General features: G+C 43.0%; 1 protein-coding gene across 3 annotated transcripts in view; it reads right to left on the bottom strand.

Moving 5' to 3' along the window:
• The window catches only part of grid1b (glutamate receptor, ionotropic, delta 1b), a 578,026-nt gene that overhangs the window by 540,311 nt on the left and 9,865 nt on the right, over positions 1–27,850 (bottom strand). For all 3 annotated transcript variants that reach the window (XM_019362378.2, XM_025910012.1, XM_025910013.1), the window contains exon 2: positions 16,894–17,049. In XM_019362378.2, coding sequence (XP_019217923.1) covers positions 16,894–17,049 — 156 coding nt within the window. The remainder of the gene's footprint in view (positions 1–16,893; positions 17,050–27,850) is intronic.

Raw genomic sequence — 27,850 nt, 5'->3', positions numbered from 1 at the left:
AAGCTTTTGTAATCGAGCTTCTGCTGGGAGGATTTCTGACAGTTATATTTTACTATTCATCTGTGTCTCACAGGCCTAATAACTGGATAAATATAATTGAGAATATAACATGCCGATTGGTAACACTTGTATTTTATATTTAATTTTGCTTCTTCATTCGAAAGAATAACCAATTTATTTCTAATTCCTCATGTACTGTAGTTTAAATACTTCAATCCAACAGAACAGCACTGCAAATAAACCATAAATGCTAAAAAGATTCATTACATCTTTTAGAATTAAGCTCCAGATGTTTTCCTGGCTGTTTGAAGCCCAGATGAGACGATGTGTTGCTTTTCTGTGACTTCTTTCTTTAGTATGTCAAGACAGGTCTGGCTGGGGCTCTTATCAGTTTGCCACACTGTTTGCTAAAAATGTCTGAAAGAGACAGGAAATGACCTCAACCTCATCTACCTATCCACCCAGAGCATTTTCATCTCCATTTGGCAAAGAGGCAAACAACGAGGACATGAAGTAAACCGTAGACTATCAACACAAGAACAGAGATGTGCTTTCTTCTAAAGTGAGCCAAGTCTCAGAAAACAAAACATCAAACAAACTCTTTATCTGCAATCTCCTACACCACAGAGTTGAAGTCGAACCAATTTGCCAAGTCCCCCACCGCCACCATCCACTCAACCCCCTTCAGCAGTGTTAAATCCAGATGCTTGAAAAATCGCAGCAAACCACTCTGTAAATCTCATCTGTCATGTTTGTGCCAGAGCAGATCTGTCAGAAGCATCGTGGGCCTCTGATCCACTCCCCCCACGAAGCCCTTCCCTCCCGCTGGGAAGCAGAAGAGCGTGTCATCACTGTAAATAAAGACGGTCCACCATCCAAATAAATGAACTGGGTGTTTCTGCTGGAATCAAAACAAATCCTTCTGGCAGGCCAAGTAATAACCACCAGACTGTAAAATGACTGTCTAGCAAGCCAGCAGCCAGTTACAGAGCATGACGTAAGCTTTTTATTTATTTATTGGAATATTTTGTGTCCCATCATGCGATTCTCACTGCCTTCATCTTAAATGCGAGACAGTCCCTGAGCTGGGTGGACCGAGTTACACAACTTTAGTCCCTGGTGTGGCTTACAAGATTTAGAAAATCCCTTCCGGTCCTGCTCAAGGCACTTTCTAGTAACAAGTCCATGACCGTTTGCAGAGCCTACGCAGGTGGTGCGATTACAGCAAAATGTAAAAACACCTTTAAAAAACAACATTTGTGGCACCTAGAGGTTAAAGCTCATCAAAGGTGTTAGTAACAGAGTTTGTACTTCTTCACAGTCACACAGCACCACGATGTTGCCCTGCTTCACTTCAGATTTCGGAGATCTGCTTCAATAATATTCATCATTTGTATATTTCCCACTAAAGCCAAAAAGACAGCTGTTACTAAGTAACCAAGAGCTAAACTGAAAACCGTTCACACCAAAAAGAAAATAAATAAGAAATGTCGCTTTAAGTTTTCACAGCTTATTGTTCAATTCCTGAGGCCCCTACACAACACGACCTCTGAAGGTGCCCTGTGATCTGGCACCAAGATATATCTGCAGGTACTGTGATGGCAGGGCTCCCCAGGATCTGTCATTCACACCCTTCTGATTCACAGTCCATCTGATTCGACATGCAATGCTGGGTTGCAGTGTTGCTTTTATTTTCAAGGGCACGGCGGCAGCACCTTTGAGGATCCAGTGACGAGCCACGGCACCGCTGACATCGACTTGCTCCACAAACATCACCACATCCTTACTTTGTACACTTCAAATCCATCAGAAAATTAGTTTCAAGTTAACCCACCTATCTAGCAAACCCACAGTGGGTGGTAATGGAAAACTTCAGACAGGCTTTAGTAAGATGTACCTATACTTTAACACAGTGCTTTTGGGCAAAGTTGGGCCCCTACAGTATTGTTATGTGCCAATTAAGCTATGGAAAGGATTCATTGTATCAGCAGCTGTTTCACGGACAACCCACGCAGCTCATTATTTTTCTAACAGTCTCACCCTTACAGTTCCTCACTGCCAGCACCGCCAACCGTAGCACCACCACCACCACACCGTCTCTCCTGCCTTTCATCGCCTGCAGATATTATATGCTGCTGTTTTAAATAAGGTAATTGTGGTTTTGATCCTAGGTTGTTAACACTTTGAGTGGCCCTGGCCATCACAGTATTAAACCCAATTGTGCCTGCTGTAGAAATTTGGCAAAATTAGGCCCTTTTAATTAGTTCAAGTGTTTAGTAGCTGCGTGTGTGTGAAGTGAGAACAATGAGCTGTGGTCCACAGAGCCGGGACAGATCAATTGACTCAAAGTAGAATTAAAAGGAAAAATGTAAAATCCCCATTTGGCAGCGTCTCTCTCTTTCCTCACCTCCATACAAACTCCTGGACATTCCCATCTGAATATCCTCGGTCACCAGCGACTTTAAAAGACAGAGCGTTACATTTATGTCCCCAATCAGAAATGACAAGCAGATGGCCCACTACTGATCTATGATACCACTGAAGCTCTTACTGCTGTCAGCCCATCTCCAGTTAGCTGTGACGAACAGAAAATATGAGCCCATTGCAGATCTGCGGTCTTACGGCGGCTTGATGTAAATTCCCCACGTATGAGTTGGACAGTTTAGGACAGGCCATTACGGCTGTTGGTATTGACAGAACAGAATTTATGGAGCAATAGGTATTGGACCAAACTGTAGTCACAGACTGGAGGAGGAGGAGGAACCACGCGGACATAATGAAGAGGCCCATTTACAAAGAATCCGCACAATAAAACATGAGAAGCTATGTGGGAAAATAAGCGCATTCACAGTGTGGTGTCATGAAAAGATTTGTGTAAGTATCAAAGAAACTGGCATTTTGGGAGTTTGACGCTCAAACAGACATAAAACATGGATGAAGTTATTCAAAAAGCCTTTCATTATTCATTAGAGAAAAAGTCAAGTGGACCATTTTCTAATATTTTTCTTTTGGGTTTTACTTGAACGTGCAGCTCATTTTCAGCAGCTGACTCGTTTTAAGCTCGTCACTGTCGAGTGTTGTCAGTATGGAATCCACTGCCTTTATAAAAGTGTGTGCATTTAGTGTTTACGGCTTTCTGGTTGGTCATGTGACATGATTTTTACATCCTCTGAGTCTTTTGACTTTCATTTTTACTTCCTTTTGATGCATCAAGACTTTTTATTTTAAAATACGTATACAATAGGGTTGGGGAGATTGGACGAATATATTGGAGCCTATCGTCGACTGTTTTTACAAGGGTGATTTATGTATTTATTCGCCCATGAGTTGTTTATTCGTTGCTAATAACGATGGAGCTAATGGAAGCAATCAACAGAAAAAAAACAAAAAACAAAACACTGCATCAACGTGTTAATTTTTTGGGGAAGTTAGTTCATCTATGTTTGGACGACTTCTGTGTTGTAAATGCACAAATCAGTCAGTACATGATTACATCTTCCGCCCATCAAAAAGTCTGTGCATGCTCGAATATATCACCCATCGTCGATTATTGGACTGACAATTGTCAGTTGGAAAATTTTTACATATCGTCCAACCCTAGTATACAACCAGTCTCAAACCCTAACCCTAGCTGGGCTGCCAGTGACCTGAGGGATGTTAAGGGATGAATCCACTAACTATTTTCCAAACTTCTAATAACTGAAGAAAGGGTACATGTTTTTATTTATACCCAGAACTCAGAATAAAATCTTCCAAATCTGTGCTAAAGTCTGATGGATGCCTGTTGGCAGTAGTTTTTTCTACTGGTGTAGAGTTAGCTTTAGCTGAACAAGGCTAAGATAGCAGGTGGGTTAGCCTGGTCCTGTGTTTCTATGCAAAAAGAGCAAATTTGTGGCCAAATCTACAACACAATCAAACCGATAACTGAAGGAATAAGACAGCAGGAAACAGATTTTAGGGCACTCTTCCCAAACGTGAGCTGAAATCTCTGCAAAGACTGAGAGTAGAGGGGCGTGACAAGCTGCAGAAGCAAGGAGGCTGACAGGTTTGATTGCGCTTTAGGAGAAAGAGGGGGAAACAGAGGTAGGCAGAAGGAAGTTCAGCCAAAACGGAGACACAAACTGACAGGATGAGACCAGCTGGGGGGAGAAAGCAAGGCAGCCGAGCGACATCATCCGTTCTTTACTTGCTTTCTCCCCCTGCAGAAAGTCGAACTCACTCAGATCTGTAACTCGCCCTCCCCTGACTCTTGACGAGTCCCTGGAGATTAATAACAACCAGCTAGCTGCAGAGTAAAAGCCTCCATCACAGAAAAAACAGATGGCACTTTGAATCAAGGATAATTTAGCTGTTATTATATTGTGCCATTGATAAACTACAAAAACAAGCTAATGGTGAGTAATTGCCATCTGAAAGTAGAGCAAAGAATACTAATGAAGCCATTTTGGGTGTTTCTGCGGAAGCCTTCGGTTTCTCTTGGGCTGTGTTTTCGGAGACAGAATTAACTGCTGGAATGGCTCGGCTCACTTTGACGACTTTCATTCCATAAATGAGATTTCAGCTGCTGTAAACGTGTCTCCATCGCCCACAAAATGATTGCTAGAATCAAAGTGGAGCCATTACAGGTTACAAAAGGATTTATGGCCCATTTTAAGATCTTTGCTTACAAACCTGTTATAGTTTAAATGAGCAGCGCATTTACGTTTATGAAATATTGACCTTTGAATTTAAAGCCAACGCCCACTAAAACCACAGCACATAAAGCCAAATTTAACACTGATGACAAAAAAGCTTTAAAAAAAAAAAAAAAAAAAAGATTATCGCACAACATTATCAAGAGTTTAAAAGGATTTTCGTGTCACGGAACCGCAGGACGCTTTGATAACATTATCAAAAACGGTATTAACTACATCAAACGACCTTCGGGGAACTTTAGATGATCTCTTTAACATTGTGGTTATCTTCTCCTTCAGAGAGGCTTTAAAAGAGAAAGATCTGACGTGAGCACCTTTTGTTTTAAATGTCAGCCTCCTCGTGTTATCCAGCCGAGCTCATCAGTATGCATGAACTTGAAAACGCTTTTTGCCACCACAGAAGCGAGACTTGCTCTGTGACCACATCTGGCTTTTCCCCGTGCAGAAAGTCTACCGAGAGTAAACAGAATACTGCTAAATCATTATCCTCTCTCAAACTGTTATTATGGTAAGGTGACATGAAGCCAGTGTGAGCTCCTTCATGGGGGAAGAAAATAGTCACCAGCCTGCTGTGAATAATGGGATCTCACAGTAGAACAGAATGGCAAAAAAACTGTATTTAATATAGTTCAGTCACGTTATGGGTAATCGATCTAATGAATAAAGTCAGTAAAAGCATTGTTATAGACTTTTGTGCCTAATACGTGCTCGCCTGCAGGAAAATCTATTGTATAATAAAACACACTGCAGTGATATTTTTACATGGAAATCAAGGAGAAGGATTTTATGTAGATCACACACTTCATAAGCTGCGGTTCCTGTACAACATTAGCAAGCAGTTTGCTAACTGTAGCATGGGAGATGGGTGGTCTCGTAGGGTGTCTTGCATTGAAATCTGCTGCAATGACCCGGTTACTGCGTTCACCAGATATCAACACGATTTCGATCCGCTCCTCACGTGTTAACCTCTTCGACATGTCAATGGCTGTGAACAAAGAGAAACTTGTAAATAACTCATGAAAGAATAAAGTTACGTTGAAACCAAGCACACCATTGTTTTTCTTGTGACATTACCAATAAGTTTGATGTGTCACATGGCCCTCTTCCTATTGAAAAAACAAAAGATGTATCCAAGGGACATGAAAAATGGATGTTTAAAATTACTCGTCAATTTTGGCAAAAACAACTTGAGAAGTTTGCTCATTGCCCCAAAACACTATTTTTAAAAAAATGACCCCCTTAGAATTACATTTCTATGACACTGTTGTTTAAAAGGCTTCAGTGTGAAGGGCTGTTGTACTTTTGATGACTTGGGTGGTGAATTTTTCTCTTCCTTAGACTCTGTGACAGCCTAACATGGAGTCAGCTAATCACTGATGACATTCTTTGGCAACTATTAATTAAGTAATCATTTAGTTATTATAATGTTAGCCTTTTATTTTAAAAAATCCTTAAAAAGAGGGTAAAGTTGCATAAACACTAAATGACGTGCTCAGACAGTTAACAAACGTTGCAACCGTTAACCACGGCACACTGAATCTGTGTGTGTCATGTGTGGGAGGGAGTGAAGGAGGAACTGCAGCTCGGCCTTGGGCCTCAGCTTCAAATCACTGTCCTTGTGGATTTTTTCCATCCTTCCTCATCTTCAATCTTGCCTCTTGGTATCACGCCACCTCCTCAACACAACATGGAAGATGAGAACATTTCTAAAATTCTGACTTAAAAAGTATTTTTAGAGTTGGTGTAAAACTTTGGTGTTCATTATTGGGGTATTTTTCACTGGTCTCACTCTTCACTTGCATACCTACAACTGAGGAATGGAGACTGTCAGAAAATGACTACAACAACACATCTCCTTAGAAAACAGAACCAGCCTCACCCCTGATCAGATCTGCACACTGTTAGACCTCCGATTTACCGCCTTATATTTTAAATACAACAAAGGTTTCTACAGACAAAACATGGATGTGCCATGGGCTCCCCGGTGTCACCCATCGTAGCCAGCCTTTACAGGGACGAAGTGGAAAGTGAGGCTCTTGGCTCTTTCACAGGGACAGCACGTAGCCACTGGTACAGGTACAAGAATCACACCTGGGTCAAAATCAAAACCGAAGAAGTAGATCCCTTCACGGTTTACATCAACTCAGTGGATAGAAACAAAGTTCACCAGCGAAGACCCAAAAGATAACAGTTTACTATTCCTGGACTGTGCATGTGCACTGAAGGGAATGGAAACCTCAGCAGTTTACCTGAAGCCCACACACACAGACCAGTGCCTGCTCTTTGACTCCCACCACCCTCTGGTACACAAACTTGGAGTAATCAGGAGCCTACAACAGCGGGCAGAAAATGTTCCCTCTAAGCCTGAAGGGAAAAAGAGGGAACACACACATGTAAAGAAAGCTGGTTATCCCAACTGGGCTTTCATCAAACCACCAAAGATGCACAGTAAACGAGTTCAGACACCAACTAGGGGGAAACAGAAGGACAAACAGAACAACACTGACATCCCTTATGTAGCAGGTTTATCAGAGAGTATCTTCTCCAAGCACGACATCGCGGTGTACTCCAGAGCCAGCCACACACTCAGACACAAACTGGTTCATCCCAAACACAAGCTAAACAACGTAGTGTATGCTGTACAGTGCAGCAAGGAATGCTCAGACCTCTACATTGGAGAGACCAAACAGCCAATTCATAAATGGATGGAAGAGCCACCTCTGCCGGACAACACTCAGCTGTCCATCTGCATCTAAAGGTCAAAGGTCACTCTTTCGAGAATGCCAATGTTCACATTTTGCATAGAGAAGATGGATGGTTTAAAAAAAAGGAGTGAAAGAAGACTTCCAAGTCCACTGTGAACGAGCATCTTTGAACAGAGGGCGGGGCTTACGACACCAACTGTCTGACACCTATGATGCAGTTTTGAGATCCTTCCCAGACGCCTTAACCCCTCAGTCACATCTTGGGTCAGTTTATCTCAAAAAGTCACATGATAGGGTGAGGCAAGGTCTCACAATGGTTTCACCTGAAACCCACACCCTTTTACACACCTTGGCTCATGTGGTGAGGCAGGTGGGTCAACAACCCTCTTGTGGGACACTCCCACTAGGGCTTAAATACCTGGGACTCTCCAGCATTTGGTTTTAGAACTGAAGAAGCTTCTCGGATTTAAAGTCTTCAAGAAACCTACAGAAATCCAGTCGCTTTTCTTTCCAAGCTCCTTAGATTACATGACCTGGATGACTGAGAACCTACAGAGACATACATGGTTACAACCAAAACAAGTTGGTATCCACCAGTGAAAATGTTATTCTCCAAACTGGAACAATTCTGGACTAAAGGTATCTGCTCAGACCACGTTTTGGCAAACAAACGGTAGTATTTTATCTGCAGCGTCAATCAGCAGCTGCAGTAACCTTGAGGTGAGCAAATAAAGGCCATACATGTGCTGGTTCAGCCCCACACATGCAGATTAAATAAGGTTAAATTAATACAGAAAATATAACGCTGTTATTGCTATAATTAAAGCTCAGCGCATCTACTGGCGGCTACAGTTTAAAAACAGTAGGTCTGTCCTTCAAATCCCCTTCTCACTGGATCACTGACATCTAACAAGGGCAGATCAGAGAGTCAAGTGATTACCGACTGCTGTCTGGCTGAGAAAAAACAGCAAACATCGGAGCTGTTGGTCTGGACACAGAGATCACAGAGTGAATTGACAGTTCAGATTAGCGGCATTAGAGCAAGAACAAAGTCTCTAAAGTCTTTTTCGTTCTTTGTAGATCCACACTTATCAGCAGCAAGATGCAACGAGCATGAGAAGTTACTGCAGATGCTCGAGTGCATGACATGAAAACCGCTTACATCATCCTTTAGGGGGTGAGTTATCTTCGAGAAAATGCTGCCGGCTCGGCTTCAGATGTTAAATATTGTATTACAGAAAACATGTAAACACTGGGACGAATGCTACGACTAAAAAAAGATTTTTCAAGCAATTCTGAAGAATTATTGTGCACGCTTATAGGTTATGCTTGTCCCTGTCAGATGCCTTCACTGGAGCACAGACACGCAGTTTTATAAGCATGCATACCTAATAATTTGCTCCTGCTGTTTATGTTTCCAGGCTGTGTGCATACCCTTTAACTCTGCTTTATGCTAGGCACAATGCAGACTTTATGCAGTGCTCAGTCCTCATGCATGCTTAAACTATTGTTAAAGCATGCATTGTAACCATGGATAGTACAATATATGGCCGATACCAGTAGACTGACTCGCAGTCGTTACATCCAGTGTCTTTGGCAATCATTGTGCTGCTTTAACAGCCTCCACACTAGACTGTGAAAGCTGGCTGCCATAAAGCCACAAAACCTTTTTTGAAGTCCAGCGTGTCAGCCTGGCCTTCCATTTCATCCAAAAATATCAGGATTGGGATTAAAAAAAAAGCTGTTCTAGAGAAAGTCTTGACACTTAGCAGCCTGTAACCGATAAGTCTACTACTTACGGCTGCTCGTTTTAGGGGTCGCCACAGCGGATCATCTGCCTATGTGGGGTGACTGTACCTCAGCAGGTAGAGCTACTACCTGCTGAGGTAGAGTCACCCCACAGTTGGACATGCATGAACTCCTCCATCTTGCACTGCAGCTGGCGACTGTAGACATTCTTCAGGGATCTGCTGTGAGCTGGAGAGTCTCTCAGCAGAACCTGCAGAGGAGCTGGTGCTGCTACACAGATCTCACTGAGGCTGCGGAGCACGAGGGGCGACAGCAGCCGCTTATGTGTTTTTTAATAAATAAAAGCCAAAATCTTCCTTTTGCAGCACATACGAACATCATGTAACCTCAGGTAAGAGGCTGTGCTCTGCTGTAAGAATCGAAACTGACAGAACTCACCAGTGGAGTTCAGCGGCCAACAGACAGGTCCAAAAACCTGCTCCAAATCCAACCAAAACATGGAGAATTAAAACCAATTTACCTTTTTTACCCAGTTTCTCTGATCACAGCCCCACCTGCTGCACACACGCTAACACGTCTGATCTTGATCAACCTTGACTGAGTGTGAACCTGCTGCTGTGGGACAGATGAGACCAATTTGTCTGCTGGGATCCAACAGCAGGAGCTGCCACTCAAACCAATGCAGACAGACAGGGAGGCAACATACACACACACACACACCCCTTAACTAAGCACGTAGTAACTGACTAAGTTAATAAGCAAGTTAACAAATTTTGGTCTATGACAACAGAGCATGTGTGTGTCCACGCGTCACTGATCTAAGTTCTGAAATGACCTGAAATGACCTCCTGAGGTCAGGATTGAAATGACAGCGGTCCCCAACCTTTTTTGTGCCACAGACCAGTTTAATGTCAAACAATATTTTCACGGACCAGCTGTTAAGGTGTCGCGGAGAAATACAACAAAATAAAATGATACGACCAAGACAAAAACTGTGGGATTCTGTAAATATAATATTAAAGAGGAATTCACTGTGTAATTGTGTAACTTTATTAGCAGCGTCCTCCTGAAATGCGCCAACAACACTGAGAGTAACATCCTCCTCTCTGCCCCTTAATGCTCTCTGGTCGCTATGGCAACGCGTAAATATTTCTTTCAAAATAAGACGCACAACTACAATACAGAAAAAGACCCAGGGAAACCGAGTTAACGATAAAAACCCTGAAAACCATAAATTTCACACCCGAGCCTCAACTCTCGCGGCCCGGTACCAAACGACTCACAGACCGGTACCAGTCCGTGGCCCGGGGGTTGGGGACCGCTGGTGTAGGAGACGTCTTTGAAAAAAATTGTTTGGCTATAATAAGAGACATTAAGGAGTAACCACAACGAACATAAGCACTATAAAATAATAACAATAATAATAATAATAAAATAACTTTAATAATGCAAAGAGGAAGCAGGTAATACAAGACATCAAGAGACAAATAATTAAAACTGCAAAAGGCACAAAGCACTTCGGAGGCAATTAAGAACCAATGAGACCAAAGAAGCATTAAATAAAGAATTAAAAAAAGAAAAACTGAGTAACAGAAAGGGTACAAACAAAAGAACAGGAAACAAACAACAGAAAGATGTGAGAGGAGAAGCGACTGGAAACAACAATACAGAAGAAAAAGGGGAATAAAGCCAAACTGAAGCGTCAAATTCCATCAATGACTTCCCAGGTCGAGTCATTTCTCTTCCAATTATACAGTTATTGAGCCGAGTCGGACAGATCATAATAAGACAATTAGCCTAATTTGTTTGAATTGAAAAGCCAATTAAAGAATTAGTGAGCAGCGCTGAAAAGTTCATCACATTATACCCGTATTACAGACGGCGGGTCAGAGAGGCCCGGGCCGCCTGGCGTCACCGCCGCGTCGCCACAGCCAAACGCGCGCGGGATAACGGGGCGTCTTCAGTGAAAACGCAGCTGATACGAGTTAAAAGGATTAGCGTCGGTGGAGAAACAGCTCTCTGTCTTGGCGACTTTGTTGAAAAACTCGAGGCGTGTAATCCGAGCGGATTGGTTTGACAGATGGTTTCAGTGAGATTTTCCTTTGGAGGGTTTGTCGATAGCATTAAAGTGTTGCGTATCTGCGAGTGCGGATGAAGAGCCGCTCCTATCAGAGTAAACAGGCTGATTACGACAAAAGGAATCTCTGTAAGAAAGAGCAGTTAATGAGATGAGCTCTTTTCAAGCAGTGGATGGATGGATGCACGATGGGAGAGACGCACTTTTGCTGGCTGTATAGATTTATACTTACATTTAAATCCACTGATGTTTTCTCACAGTTTGTCTACAGCAGTGAGGTTTAGCTGCGGTCTTTGATGCGATTTGATCGTGAAGATACTTCTCTGTAATACTGAACTTCTATTTCAGATTCAGAGTTTGCTTCTGTCAATCAATCGTATTCTTGTAATTTGAAGACCTGATAGTCTATGCTGTCACATGACCAGATAATCTGATAATGTTTGGCAACGATGCACGAAATCAAGTTTGTCTAAAGTTTGGATCCAGTACCAAAACCTTGGATTTGGTCATTTGTTGGCACCTGACAATATCAGAGCAAAAACAGACATAATGTGGGGAAAATAACGAACTGCTATTATTCATCCAGTTTATTTGCTGTAGTCTCATTTCAGCTTCGTGTGAGAGTCTTCAGTCATGCTGGGTTCTCCTTTCCCTGCTCCCAGTCACTCTCACTGGGAGAACACAGACAGACAGGAAATGCTCATCAAACTGCCAACAGCACAGATGTAAATAAAAGGTTTTCCTCCCAAACCATAATGAGAATGAAAGGACTTTCCTATAAAGTAAACTCACTGCCAACACGCTAAGAAAAGCTGCTGATGTCACAGGTGGAAAAGCATGGAGTAAGCTAAGAGTGTTTTAAAACACTGTTAGCTTACTCCATGCTTTGTTAGCGATCCTGCTAGAAAGCGTTGCACTGCTACCGATGCGTGGCCATCGATGGTATAAGATGATCGCGTTTTGAAGCTTCGCCGTTCAGCCTGCAGCTATGAAGGGTTTTTGGAGCAAGAAGGGCTGGAGTCGTAATTTAACAGCTGACACTAGCTTCACAAGTTGCACAGGCTTATAAAGTGACCAATAAAACACTACAACTGGTATTATAAAACAAAAAAGTGGCACAAAGTTTGTTTTTTTTAATAATTTTAGAACAACCATGTGATCACTTGATCACACTTATTAATCATATTTATCTAAGTACATTTACATTCACATGGGGACACACGGATGCCTTCCTTCATTCATCTTTCATGATGCCAACACACGCTGGCTCACTGGGTTTCTCCTATTGTGTGACTGGTTTTCTATTCAAAGGGATGTTTTTATTCAGTGAGGGAGTAAACCGGTCATGTGACAGGCCAAAGGTCTCATCTTACACATAAAACTATAAACACACACAGACAGAGATGATATAATAAAGGTGACGGGGCTCTAAGTCAGCTGACAACACACAAAAACTTACACTGACCACCACCCCCACTCTCTCACACCCCCACTCTCTCTCTCTCACATGAGGCAGGGTGTGAATCCATGTCTCATTACCCATAATCCACTACAGCCCAGGCTGTCAGCAGAGTCTCTCCAGACGGGGATCATGGGAGATCTGCAAAAGGTCAAGGCGAGAGAAAAAGCTGGGCTATGACGCGCACACACACGCGCACGCACGCACGCACACACTGTATCAGATGTGTTGATAATACCTTCTTCCTTTTTTTGCCACTTTAATTGTTCTTCATCTGCCCCATCATTGCCCCGTCTCCCACTCGTCCTCTTTACTTTCTCCCTCTCTCTGTTTCTAATGTCCCTTTGGCTTCTTTGCCCTCCCTTCCCTCATTTTCCTCTGTCCTTAGATGCTTTACTTCCTGCATTTATTTCAGCTAAAACATTAGAGATCATCTAATTTAATACTTTTGGCTTCTATTTAGACCATTATCTAGAAATCAAAACAAGATGCATGTACAGCATAGTAGATTTTACTACTATTAAAACAAATATTATCCATTTATTTTTAATAAATAAGCCGCTTCCTCCCAAATGTAAGCAGGGCTCTCTGCTGTGCTGCTGTTGTCGGGTCAGAGGATGAGATGAGCTGGCACAGGAAATAAAATGAGTGTTTGTGTCGTCTCTAACAAAGAGCAGGAGGTCTTACGCTAAGCTGACACGCATCTGATTCAGACAAACACATGTGAGTGGCTCCCGTCCACTCGAGACCCGACTCCGTGCCCTTTGAAAGGGCAGCACTGATGCAAACACACACATACATATTCATGCGCGCCATGTCACAGCCATTAAAATGCACAAGGACACAACACCTGAAATCATGCTAATGAGCTCTCCTGTGTGTCCGCAGGCCTGAGTCACTGAATATGATGTCAATAAATGTAAAATGTTTTGTTCCTGTAAGTTTAAAAGTACGTTTTCACACGGCTGAATTATTTCGACTGCAGGGAGTCGATCAGGATATTTTCAGAAAAATTCAGCTTTCCAAACTTTCACTGAACAAGCTCCTGTTTCCTGTTTTCCATATACTGATTATTATGACGAGGTCATCACATTATATTTGAGAACTCTGCATGGAAATCTCAGGAAGTCTTTACTTATTAATTGTTTATCATTTAAACATTTACACTGGGAAAATGTAGCTGCCAGCAGGTTAATGTTTTTAAAGGAGAATATTTTGGCCCAAACAACAAACCGTACTAAATAATGAAATGAAATAAAATCCAGTTTGGTGCCAAACCCAACCATGTGAAAATCTGATGCCAGCGGTTTCTGAGAAAGAGCAGAAAAGGAGGAACTTTATTGCATTCAAGAGCAGAGATGTTCACCACGACTGAAGAGACAGAGCACCACCTACAAACACCACCTTGTGGTGTGCAGAAACACCCAAACACTGAGCAACATGTACGTCTGCAGGACTGAAAAACTAGAGCACAGCTAAAGAACAAATCCAGTGCTCTGTTTCCAACATCTGCTCTCAGGATGATTTTAATCGGGGCTGTTCCCACTTGACATTTCGCTTCAGGGAGTCCTGTGTGCTGTAAAAGATTTATTTACATCCGTGACAGAAGAGTCAAAAGTCAACATGCTGTTGTTTCCAGTCACCGTGCTAGCATCAGGTGCTGCCTGAGAGAGTGGTGTCAACTCCGTAATACGAGTGCACTTCACAGTACAATCAAAATGCTATTAATATTTTAATTAGATTTCTGTTAATTAAAAATTACAAGACGTATGCAGCCTGGGGAGATTTATCTACCCTCATTTCCCTCCATTAACCACCTTTAGGAGGAAAACTGACAGTTTTACCGCAGCTCCTCTGAAACACCTGTTTGCACGTGATCCAAACGTTCTCGTTCAGGCTTTTAAATGAACAAGTTCAACGCTGTGTTTTTTCTGTTATATTTACCTCTACTGCACCTCATTTCCTTGACATAAGGAAGAAGTCCACATTTTTCAAGTTCCACTTGAAAACACAAAGCTAATTAAGGTGACAGCTCGGTTCTGTGTGGTCTGACTGACTCTGATGAGCTTTCTGGAGGAAGTAACCAATTAAATCCTGAGCTAGTCTTACAGCTGATTAATGTGAAGGTGTTCGTCACGACAGCTTCACCATCTGAGCTAGTCACCTGCTTTCCAGCGCTGCGACGGGGGCTAAAGTGATTTTGCTGATGTTAATTTGCAGTAGAAACAAATCCACACTGTTGTGACATGATTTTCAGCCGTGGGAGGTTCGACCACACACATCAGAGCACCGAGGTGATCGAAACACAGCAAAACACTGAGAAAAAAAGATTATGTGCTGCAAAGAAGACTTGGAACCTTAATCTTTGAGGTCCATTTCTCATAGCAATGAGCCGATGCATCCCAAAGTTATGATGGACGATGTGACAGTGCGGACAAACATTCATACCATAAAACTTTATTTATAAAGCACAACAAGAGGGCTGACCGAAGCGCTACACGGTCACAGCAAACACAGACCTGCGAGACTTAAAAACAACTAACAGGATTTTAAAATGTTCGTAAACAATCTGCTAAACTTGGAATCGTGCACTCTTCATTGCACCAGATAAAAATGTATGTTTTGCACCAGCTGTGACTGAGCAATGGAGGCCCGGCTAACTCTGATACAAAGCAAGCTGCAGCAATCGACATGAGATGAGGCTTGATTTTTGACAGCAGCCACAACTGGAACAAAATCAGGATTTTACCCGGGCTTACATGTACAGTTGGATCTTTTCAGACCTAAATTTGTCTGTGGAGGTAAACTTGGTAGAAACTCTCTTTGCATTGCTAGCTTCTACTGAATCTGCTTTGTCCTGTTTTCTCAGTGTCACAGTTTGGATCCTTGTCTATAAAGAGCAGAAACTCATTCAGTCAAATTGATAGATGGTGAACCTAATCAGCTGATTGGACAGCTTGACCCAACATCCCTGTTCACGGCACGATTACAGCAGGTATTTGGTTTCACTTCAGGACTTCATCACTGTTTGCCCACTCCACTGAGATTTGGTTTCTTCCATCTGGACAAAAGCTTTTAAGTCCCAAAGTGCTGAGTGATGCGGAGTATAAAAACAGCTTTGTTCCAGCAGCCACCACTCAGATGAACAAATCATAGCTTTTATATATCTTACATGATGTGGAAGCAATTTTTCCCCAGCGCCGTGTTGTAATAAGCTTATCTGTTGTTTGTGTCGCTTTGAAAAATGTGCATTTGAGGATGGATGACTCACCTGCTGCAAACTAGATCTACCTGTGGGTGCAAATAAAGAAAACCGAAGCTGAACTTGAGATATTTTCAGAAAGAAATCGTGTCGAAATGAACACCGGCTGCAACAAGTGCATCATCACCATCATCCTCGAATGGCAATATCAGCATAAGCACCGCACTTTCATCCTCTTTCGTGTCTGCGACGGCGTCACCTTCCCCCCCGGCACATATTAATACCCCTTAATCATCTTCAGCGTCGTCCTAATCACTGCAGGGATCCTCATCCTCGACACTCACATTATAATCAGCACCATCGTAACATTCATCAGCATCATTATCAATACCAGTTATATCCATTATCGTCACAACAGTCGTCTCATCACCAGCATCAACATCATCGTCATTAACTGCAGCAAAACAATCAGCATCCTCCAGCATAAGCTTCATCATCCACATCATCACGGCCTTTTCTGCAGCCACGAGCGTACACATAAACAAGTTCGGCAAATGTGTTCACAGCCACACGAGCTCCTCACAAAGCTGAGAGGCCTGTGTGCAGCTGGACTCAGTGCTTCCCCCTAGCTTCCTCTGCAGGGAAGACCAGCGAGGGAGAGAGAGAGAGAAGACAGAGAATGAATCTCAAAGGAAACCCTGAGAAACAGGAAAGAAGAGGCAAAGGACAGGCTCTGTGGAGCTGCATGAAAGACAAACAGCGTCCTCTGAGAGCTCGGGCAGAGCGGCTGCAGCTGCCGTGATTTAAACAGCATTTAGGAGGTTGATACCTGGGTCATTAGCTGTGAGGATACCTCAGCGAGTGGCGGCACCCGCACAATCTAAAGATTAACAGTCCAAGGCAGGAGAGTAAGAAGCAAGGAAACCAGGAAACTGCAGAAAGCACTGCGGACGAAAATCATCTGACACTCCCGCCGTCACGTGACGTAAACGCAGCAGCGGCCTTACCTTCCTGCACCGCCTGGAAAGGGTTGTTGGGCTCGATGAGTTTAATCGAGTGTGTGATCTTCTCACTCTGCAGAATGTCGTCATTCAGACTGAGGTCAGACACGGCGAGCTGGAACACCTCATCGTCCCGCACTGCGTTCACCTCAAATATCGCACCTGGACAGGTAGAAACAGGGAGTGGAAACAGGTTAAGGACTCAAACACTGCTGTACTGAAAATACCACCCAATTATCATTTTATTATCTCCACAGAAAAAATATATATCTCAACAAAAATCCGTATTCAAATTTCCTGTCAGCTAGAACACATCATCTCTGGTCCTTTATCAGTACAAACCACTGAACTCCTGCAGCCACTAACAGTGCTGTGTATACCATCACCAAAGAAGCACCATACAGTCATCACATGCAGTACTGTAAGGTATGAATGCACTAAGCATTCTCATGAGAGTTACTAATCAAAGAATTACACGTGGTTTATCATTTCTTCAGTCATATCCACGATGGCTGGATAGAGAACAACAATCTGAGTTCATGCAGGACTTTGGACAAAGACGTTGCAGCTGCCTACCCCAGGCCCGGGCAATATGAGAAAAATCTAATATCAAGATATTTTTTTTGGGGGGGGCTACATCGCAATACATGATATAAATCACAATATGTTTAAATATCCTCGAAAGACAAATGTTATTTTTAACCATACAGTGCCTAAAATTGCACTGGTATACTTCCAATCGACTATTCCGTATTTTTTTCTACTTCAAATGCAAAAAAGTCTGAATAAAATGTTTTATTTTAACCATTTTTTAACCATCGCTTACTGTGACAGTAAATCTCTCTGTGTCAACAGCAGACCTCTAACAAACAAAAAATACATCAAAGAATTCACGAGACAAAATAAAACTACTGAAATTAAAAAAGGTGTTCTTTGCTACCTGTAATATATAAAAATATAAAATGTGATGAACTCAAATTACAGAAATAAAATCTAGATAGTGACTAAAACAAAACACGACTGATCTAGAACAGTCACGGGTGGCACAGCTGGTTTAATTAACGTTTTCTTTGGTGTGTGGGGAGATGTTGATATGCAGTTTAAGACTGTTTGAATTTTGCAGTGGAATAATTTCAGGGTACTGCTACCTTTTGTGGGAAGTTTCACGTCTTGCATTTAGTTCGACATCCAAACGACAGCGAATCTCTTACCCTCGCTCTCTGAAATTCCTGCTGTCGCCTTATTTTTCCCTCTCTGGTAGCGTATAAACACCAGTGTTGGGACTAACGCGTTATTAAGTAACGCGTTACAGTAACTACGTTATTATTGTGGTAACGAGCACGGTAACTAGTTATGCTAAAACCAGGAACGCGTTACTCGTTACTGGGATTTAGATAGGCTCGTTACTCGTTACTTCGTGTGGTGGATATCGCGGAGCTTCCACAGATTCAATAACATTAGCAAGTGGTGGAGGCCAGCAGGTGGATGAAGGAAAAGGGAGGCAAGAGGAGAGACCCGAAGCGGCCGCCGGTCCGCGTGTCAGGTGAACTGAACTTCAGGTAAGAAGTTATGACCTGCAGTCTATCTGGGTCAGATATAAACCAAGTTTAGGTGGAGTTTATTTTCGGTATGCTGACATTTTCGTACTGCGTGCTAGCTAGCATGACGGAGTTTCTATACAGCTGGGTGGGTGCTATGTTACTGATGTTGAACTTTATTTTGTTCATACGGTTAATTATTAGAGTTGCCAACCGTCCCGTAAAAAACAGAATCGTCTGGTATTCAGAGAAAATATTACGCGTTTCGTACTGAGGTGAAAAGGAACACAGTTTGTCCCGGACTTCAGCTACAATGAAAAAGACACAAAGCTGAAGCTGCACAGCTGCCTCTTCTTCTCTCATTCTCTCCTGTTTCTACTTCAATCACGAAACTGATCAATGATCAGCTGATCGGCTTTTCTCTCTTGTTTATTTATCGCCCACTTTGCGCCAGAAAGAGGAAACCAGCGGATGTCGCGCTAAACAACAGCAGCACGTTTAAGCTTGATCAGCTGTTGTTAGAATTTATTTAATATTAATTGCTAGTATCAGCTGATGTTTGCTGGAGCCACAGCTGTAAAGCTGCTGGTCATGATATCGGTTTGGTTATCTGGTGAGAGGGAAACATGCAGATGAAACCAGGAGATGTCCTTACTGAATCATCAGAGCTGAACAGGTGATGGAGAAACAGGTTTACCTTTTAGGTGACATGGATGAGTTGAAGGGAAGTTATGAACTGTTTCTGAGAGACAAATAACACCAGGATCCTTTTCTGCGTAGCTGACAGCTGGTAACTGTGCAGGGGCGGGTCTAGCAAAGTGTTGCCAGGGGGCCAGGTAGGGCATTAACAGGGAAAGGGGGGCACAAAGAAATACTTTTCTTTCTTATTCTCATTTAAAATGTCTCGCTTTTAAAAAATAATTATCTGAGTCTTACAACAAACAATTGATAGATTGATACATATATACCATCAGAACAGTGTACATCACTGTCACAACAGTGTTTATTTTCATTCAAAGGCTTTATGATTTTTCCTATAATGGTGGGCCGGTCTCTAGTCAAAATACCCGGGACGATTTTTTTGTCCCAGTCCAGCTCTGTATGCAGCTCATCTGCAGTCTGGTGTTACCTACATCTTCCTATTCAGAAGGCAGAATTTCCGAGTTCTGAGTACAATCAAAAGCACCACGACTGCAGTTTTTGTGTTGGATGTAAAAAGCAGGCTAGAATCATGGCGGCGGTCAACGACGGTCCAGGCGTGAGATTTCTCTCGTGGAAATGTGCACATTATTTTTTCCTTTCTGTTGGTAGGTGGCACAGTGCACTTGTGGCAAGTAAGCAAGCTAGAAGACTGGCAGTCTGGCTGGGTATCCAGTTATGGAAGCAACACATTAACAAGAGAATTCTGAGTAAAACCAAAGTTACTTTCCCTAGTAACTAGTTACTCTGAAAGAACGAGTAACTTGAAGTAACTGAGTTAGTTACATTACTAGTTACTTCTATCAAAAGTAACTAGTAATGTAACTAAGTTACTAATTTAAAGTAACTTACCCAACACTGATAAACACGCATGCTCAGCGCAGTGCGCCAGGTAGAACATTTTCAGGTTGGGAGGGGTTATTAATGACGTATTCGCAGCGTCTTGGGGAAAAAGAAACTCACAGTGAATTACATGCCGATAGTTTAATATTGCCATGGCAACCTATACGGCAACAATGGTTACAATAAAGCCATTTTAACTATCGCACGCGGAAAAACTCGCGATACCTCGAGTATATTCGATATATCGCCCACCCCAACTTCCACCTGTTCCGTTTTTTTGGGGGGTTTTTTTAGAGACAGGAATGATGCTAAAGAGGAGGCTGTACTCAGCCACCTGAAAAAACCCCAAACAAGACCTCCTTTCTTATACAGAATCGATGATGCAAACACAAACCACTAAAAACCCGAGAGCGCTACACAGAGTTGATTTCAATCGTGTCCTTGAATCCTTCTCCTCACATACAAGCACAAGCTATCGAATAATCAGACGACCACATATCTTAAACACCTCAATAGAGCTCTTCTCTCTCAGACTGCCGGTTTACTTGTGCTTCTTCTGGTTTTTTAAAAGTAGAATGGGAGGTCTAGCCTCCAGCTATCAAACCAGTAGCGGGGTCTGATAGTAGATATCAACAGCTGCTGCAGCTGAGAAAGACTTCAGGAGTGTCTGTTTTTACTGCACGATGCTCACGAGTCCCATCGTTGAGATGATGCATGCATTTCATTTCATAAAAAAGCCAAAGGGGAATCCGCGGTGAGAAAATGAATAATAAACATGTATAAAATGAGCTTGTGTCCTGTTTTAAACATCTAGGCGAGTGGATCGAGGGCAGAAATGGACCGAAAAGCCTACAGAGGGACAGACGAGCAGACAAATGGACGGGCTGATGAAACTTTCCAGATTCTGTTTGGGAAATTTGTCATGCACAATTAAGAAATTCCTGCCTACGAGTGAGAATTCAATTTGCCAGGCTGCTTGTGCTCATTCATCTCTCCGACTATCCAAATGAACTCTGCTCAGCCTCGCTGTGGATTTGAAGGCCTTCCTCGCAGGGGACGCTGCCTAGCCTCTGGGCTTGATCAATCAATCATCCACTTTTGAAATTGCAGTCAGTCGGGCGTTTTCAATTAAGAATGAGGCTTGTTGCACCTGTCAGAGACACGGTGGGGGATTGATGTGAGGTTTATATTTCTGCTCGCAGCCACAGCAGACTGGTGAGCCTCAAACTTCAACAAGTTTAATTAATAATGAGTGCCAAGGGGAGAGGAGGTGGACTGTAGACCCACGGGTATCTCTGTGAGCTCACAGTCGAACCTCCCAGGCTCTCTGCCACTGTCTGCTGCAAGGAAACTGGCAGAATTAAAGGACACGTTCATCCAACAGGCTAAAATACACGACTCCCCCACTAAACACCAGCCACACCATTAAAGGGGACATAAACTCACCGTTGCAGCACTACAGTGATCCCATTACACTGATTTTTAGTTTTAGTTTTGTTATTTTCCCCTGAGTTATCAGTTCTGTCACTGGTTAGCTAACATGACGAATGTAAGTCTGTTAGCCCCAACCAACCACATGACGTCACGTTTCACACTGACAGAAGATGGTGCTAAACATGTTTTGAAACTTTAAGCTCTTATTTCTTAAATCCAGCTTCACAGACAGAGTTACATCTATGTCAGGTTATGAGAGCAGGGCTAGCCTTGTGTCGCGTTTCATGTCCCCTTTAAAACCTCTGACTGATAAAGATAACAGTGAACACAATCATCTGCCGAGGAGTTAGACAGCACCTAAACATTAGTGCAGACCAAACACTTGGTGAAGTGGTTTCCAGAACAACAATGCACTGTAGCTAAAGTCAAAGGAACACAAAGAGTTGGAGGCTGATTAATGAGCCTCAGAACTCTTTGATCCCAATTACAAAGGGCAGATTTTAGAGTTGTTGACTCGGCACTTTTTGGTGGCAGAAAGTGGGGCTGACACAGTAACAAGCAGCCGGGTTGCAATGTTGTGACTGAAGAGTGGAGTTTTAAAAAAGTATGACTGCATCTTCAGAAGATTATTTACATATGTAGGCTTCTTCCTGTTAAAAGGGTGGTTTTCCTTCTCACTGTTGCCAACTGCCTACTCATGGGGGGTGGCAACTGGGTCGACCGTCTTCCCTGGGTCTTATTGGAAATGCGCTCAGTAAAGGAGGACCTCTGGGTTTCTCCGGCTGAGCTGGTCCTTGATCAGCTTTTGTTCCGAGATCGTTGGACTCCTCTCAGTTTGTTTTTGTCAGGCATGATGCTCATCAACCTCCCTTGCGTCCGCTTTATGACGGCCCGTATAGAGTTGTTAAGCCAGGCCACAAGCACTTCATTTTGGACTTGGGGGTCGGCAGGAGGTACTTTCAGTGGACCGGCTTAAACCTGCGCACGATCTGCAGGATAATCCGTTAGTGCCGGCCCGGGCCCCTCGCCGTGGCTGCCCATCTACAACCAGACTGTTGGATTCTGCCCTTTCCTCGGAGAGCGCCCCGCGCCCGCCGGTGATCAAGGAACCTATGGCGGGTTCGGTCTGTCATTTCCAGCCTGGTCCCCGGGCTATTGGGCCCTCAGCCAGTTCTCCACCTCCCCAGTTCAGCCGTTCTGGCCGTTTGCTTAAGCCCCGGACTAGTGGATGGTTCTGCTAGGTGTTGGGCAGGGGGGCCATGTGTGGCGGACCAGCTGTGGAAGTGACAGAAACCAGCAGAGGATTCATCACTGCTGTGAGAAAAAGATGCAAGTGATGGGAGTTTTAATCAAGCTAACAGTAAATAGCTGTTAGCTCGTCACTCCTGTTCCTGTTCCATGTTATTGTCTTTCATAAACACTTCCACTGTGTTTCTTGAGTTTTGTTGGTTTTTTGGCTGATCATTTTCCCTTCAGAGAGTGTGCAGGTCAATGATGGTGAAATGGGAGGAGCCCTTTGATTGATCAGGTCCAACAGGACCAATGATTGAAGCCTTTTTAAGTTCCAGTTTACTAGAAAGTGACGAAAAGACAGCAAAGCAGGGAGAGAGTATGAGGGAAGACACGCAGCAAAGGGCCGGCTTTACTTCTGCTCGGCTGGTAGTTAGCGACTTTAACTACCTGCAAACAAATCAACATGTTTAATGCAAACTCCAGGGGATGGCAGCAGTCTGCTTGCTGCTCTGTTTAAGGTGCAGCTCCCTCTTTGTGACTTGATGACAGGCAGCAATCAGTTCAGGAATTCACATTTTGCCCAAGCATAGCTGCTGCCAACTGATCTCCAGTCCTGTGTGGCCGAGGCCTTAGGAGGTACTAACCAGGAGGTCTATGGTTCAATCTCAGTCTTCCTGGCTGCAGGTCGAAGTGTTCTTGGTCAAGATAACGAACGCCTTGTTTCAGATCTGTAACAGACTCAGCAGCTAGCATTTGGGGAAACGCAAGTTTGATGATGTGTGTGTCCAAGATGTGCTGATAACTTTTTAAAATTGGGAATCCAAGCAGCTGAGTCACATGTGAAACCAGAAAAGCTCCAAAGCTGCTCGAGTCTTTCACGTCGGCCGTTATCAGCCCCCGTTCAAACACAGACGCGCGCACCGTTCAGCTCAAATGTTTCATTAAAGTTTGCTTTAACCGTCGCTGCACTGAGGCCTGAGATGTCACAGCTCCTGCTCATATTAAGTCAGCACCATTTCCATGAATCGCTCTGCAAGCACGTTTCAAGGCTGTGTGTCCTGAATCAGGACAACTGAAGACATTTGACATTTGTAAAGACACGATTTGAAGTTTCCACCAACCCTGATCCAAATGCTCGGTTCACTACATCGCACTGAGGATATTAAGACTTTGATTTGAAATTATGACCGTTCACTAAACAGCTGTGCGGTTTACTTTATTAATGAACAGGTGAATTACATCTTACGGGTTATTTTCATCTCTCTCACAGCACAAACCTCCTCCAGTGTAACTCCACCCATCCTGTTTCCTGCTCCTTCGCCATGCTGTTCCCAACAAAAGCAAACATATGTCCTGCCATACATGCACCGCCTGCAAACTCTTTAGTCTGCCTACACTCGAGTCCTAAAACTGCAACAAAAGAGCCGTCGCATGTTTAACACCTGCTATAGTGAGTTGCACAAATCACCCCTGCAATCCGCACTCGTTCCAAAAATCCCGGCGTCCATCTGTCCTCACATACTCCACTTTAAATTGGAGGACAGCCTCTCTTTGGCAGGAGCTTCTCTCCTTCTGCCATGGCAGTCCGTCTGGTGAGACAAAACTGTGCAGACTGAAAGCAAAATTCACTCCTGGGACAATAAAGATTTCATATACATGACTGTAAGGTGAATACACTCTGAGAACAAATGCATTTTAATCTGACAGGCTTGCTGTTCCAGCAACAGGGGAAAAAACAGTCTGGCCTCTGCAAGCTTTAATGAGGAAAGACGATTATAATCGAGACATATTACACATACGATACTATCTCACACGCATGAAAGCTGGGTATCGACCAGCGGTTGTATTACATGAATGCCTTAAAAACGTGATGTCAAAGTATTTCTTGGCATTTAAACCACAGTGTATTGATATCCAATTGCTCCACAGAAAGGCTTACAAACTTTGTTGGATTATTGAATTTTATGAAAAAGCTGAACGGTTAATAAAGGCCACAGAAACGTGGGAATCCTGTTTAAGTTGGAAAATTAATGTGTGGCTTGGCTGACCTTTCCAGCATATTTGCAAACATTCCTACGCCACGTACAAGGTGGGAACTTCACACCAGCCAGCAGCCAAAAACCATTTATTCGCCGCCGATGCAAAAACAATGTATTGGAGCGGCTAAGTTTATCAAGCCCCCACCTCTCGCTGGCAGGTAATCAACCAGGAGTCCAGGGCTGTGAGTCTCAGAGCTCAAACTGGGTGGAAAAAATATATATACCAGAAAGAGCGGCTGCTTTATTTGGGGATTTAGCAGCTTCTGAGAGATGGGACCATAAAGTCTGGCTTCTTGCTTGACCTATTAATCTCAGAAAGACTTTATAGCGGCTGGGACTCTCACTGGGTCACAACATTCTCAGATTTTATTTCCCACCACCTGCTGCCAGCAAATAGATTTTATTTAGAAGAACATTTCAGTCCAATTATTTATGCATTGCATTTGTAGCAAGAAGGCAAATGATCGACAGCAACGTCAAGAGGAAAAGTGAAGCAGCGTAACCGTCTCCATCATCTACACACATTTTACTCCAAAGTTAAAACTTTCAGTGAAGCTACTTTAAAACAGGGGAACAACGTGGAGCCGAGAGGCGTGCTTTTCAGTTTGTTGAGCAGTACAAGAGATGAAATAATTATTTTATTTTTATATTAAAGTTAATACAAAAAACCCCAGACACTAGAGCTGAGTGGGAAAATACGCGAGCATGTATTTCTTTTTTTCAGGGCAGTAATTACACTTTATGGTTATGGATGAGGATTTTCAACTCTTGTCTTTGTTTGTGCTTTTCTGTACACAATATACAAATAAAATACAGTTTTCAGTCAGACTAAACTGCAGCAAACTGAAGATAAATAAGGAGAATGAAGGCTCATTAACCGGGTAGGCGGAGGAGGGCTGTTCCTATTTTTAAATCTTTACCAGTATTTGGTTTAATCCAACCTTTACGGATTCTCAAACTCCTCCAAACCATTTGCCCAAACCCTACACACACAAAAAACCAAAAAACAAAACATGTGCGCATATAGAGATGGGACAACTGGAAACAAAACTCAAGGAGATGGCAGAAAGCACAAGAGGAAACTCCACAGAGACGGCACAGGTGATCTCAGTTTAGACGATAACAGGAAAGGGAACAAAGGTAAACATCACAAGGAAGCCACGTGAGGGTCTAACCTTTAAAACAACGCAGGAAGTGATGTAAAAGACTAATAGAGGGAAAACAACAGGAAACATTCAGAATCACATGGACGAGGCTGAGCCAACCCAGGGTGCAAAAAAACATTTCTGCAGATATTTTAATTCACGTTCAGCTTTCTGACACCAAACAGTGACTGTGAGGGAAACCTGGGGGGAAATCCAAAGTGTCCGACTGATATTTGTGCGATTCATGACACCTCCACCCTGCATTTGCAAGTCTATCAATGCATGACCGTGACAGTATGTCTATGAGCACTCACACCATAGACAGCTTGTGTGTAACACTGAGGCCTAAATAAAAAGGGATGAAAATGCGTCTTTCATTCAGGACTGAAATCTCTGTGTTACGCTGATTGACTGCTTGGTGCCTGTATACTTTTTATTATGAATTGACATCCTGATGCAGGCTGCATGGAAAGGATTAGCTGAAGGAAAGAAACAAAGTCCAGCGGGCTTCAGGTCTGTTCAGGAAAACACTCGTACAGCTGCCTCCCTCTCAGCACCAAGGACAGCTCCTGTGACTTCGGGCTGGCTCACACATGCGATTTGCTCACATTAGCTTCTCAACATCCACCAGAGTGCCAGCAAATCACTTTGGGTGGGGTTAGGGTTAGGCAGCATTTTAGCCACATGTTAAAGTAGATTTCCACTGAGGTTTGCCCAACAGGTCAATACTCCACATAAAAAGTAGTGGAAGCAAATATAACCTCGACCTGTTACTGAAAACGTGGATGTTACGAAGTTATGAATGACGTCCATTTACTGTGAAAATCAGGACTCATATAGATCATTTACTGTTCTGACAGCCTGCATCAACAACAGCAACAAATAAATAAATATAAATATATATATAGATGCTGTCAGTCATGGTGCGTGACGCCGCCTGCCACAGCGGGACTTTTATGATAGTATAAAGATGACGCCGGCTTTGGTCTACCTATCCCGGCTCTGATTTCTGTCGGGCCGTTAATCAGCGGAAGAGGCCGATGTCGGCACCCACAGTCATTGCAATTACACTCACTCCTTTCATCACCCTCATACAGGAAAATCCATTCCTATTAAAGGTTTAATAAGTGGTAATACAAAAGGTGCCATTTATCTTTCCAGCAGCCCATGTGGCAAATCCCTGGTAGGCTAAACTACAGGGAAATAAAACATGCGTGGCAGAACACTCGACTGTTATTACATACAAGAGTGCAAATTATTCTTTACATTGTCCTCCAGCCTCCCTCAGGGAGAGGTGGTGTGGTGGAAACCATCCTGCCCTCACCAGGATGCTAATGACAAACAGGACTCTACAATAACCGGTTTAATAAAGCCTAGTGCTGGATACTAATATTGTACATGTTCATTTTTTGTGTGACTGTGGAGCTCATTAAATGCAATTTGGATGATTATGTTATGAGTATATTTTGTACTGAAGTATTCTTATACTTGTGTAATTACAGAACAGAGGTGAAATTAACTGGGATGAGGAAAGCAGGCAAAAGAAGAACAAGCAACAATATAAGTCCTTCAAAGAAATGTCAGGGAAAGAAATACAAAAGGCTAAAATGATTCATGCTGAGCTCAAACTTCCAAACAAACCTGGTAGGTTGATAACAAATTTTGAAATTCAAAACTTGAACCAATCCAAAGTTTTCTGGCTAAATATATCTAATCAAGAAAGACCACTAACACCATCAAGTCTTTAAATACTGGAAATATTCAAATTAAAACAAACCAACATGTTGCTCCATCCTTTGTCAGTGCCATTTAAATCTGCCTGAGGCGAAGGTAAAGTTTAGTTTGGGTCAAAGGTCGCACACAGTTGGCCTGTCAGCTAGCAAACACCACATGTTAGGGGCAGGTACAAAATCAAACTGATTATGGACTACAGGAAAGAAAATCACGAGGAATTATGCATGAAAAAAAAAGTGATTGGGAAGCCAAAACTCAAAAAAGGATGGAGTATTTATGCTGTCAGTGATTGGCTTTT

The sequence above is a fragment of the Oreochromis niloticus genome, linkage group LG8 (assembly GCF_001858045.2).
Source record: "Oreochromis niloticus isolate F11D_XX linkage group LG8, O_niloticus_UMD_NMBU, whole genome shotgun sequence".
Lineage (NCBI taxonomy): Eukaryota > Metazoa > Chordata > Actinopteri > Cichliformes > Cichlidae > Oreochromis > Oreochromis niloticus.
The sequence above is the reverse complement of the archived record's forward strand: the minus strand, read 5'-3'. Positions and strand labels throughout refer to the sequence as shown.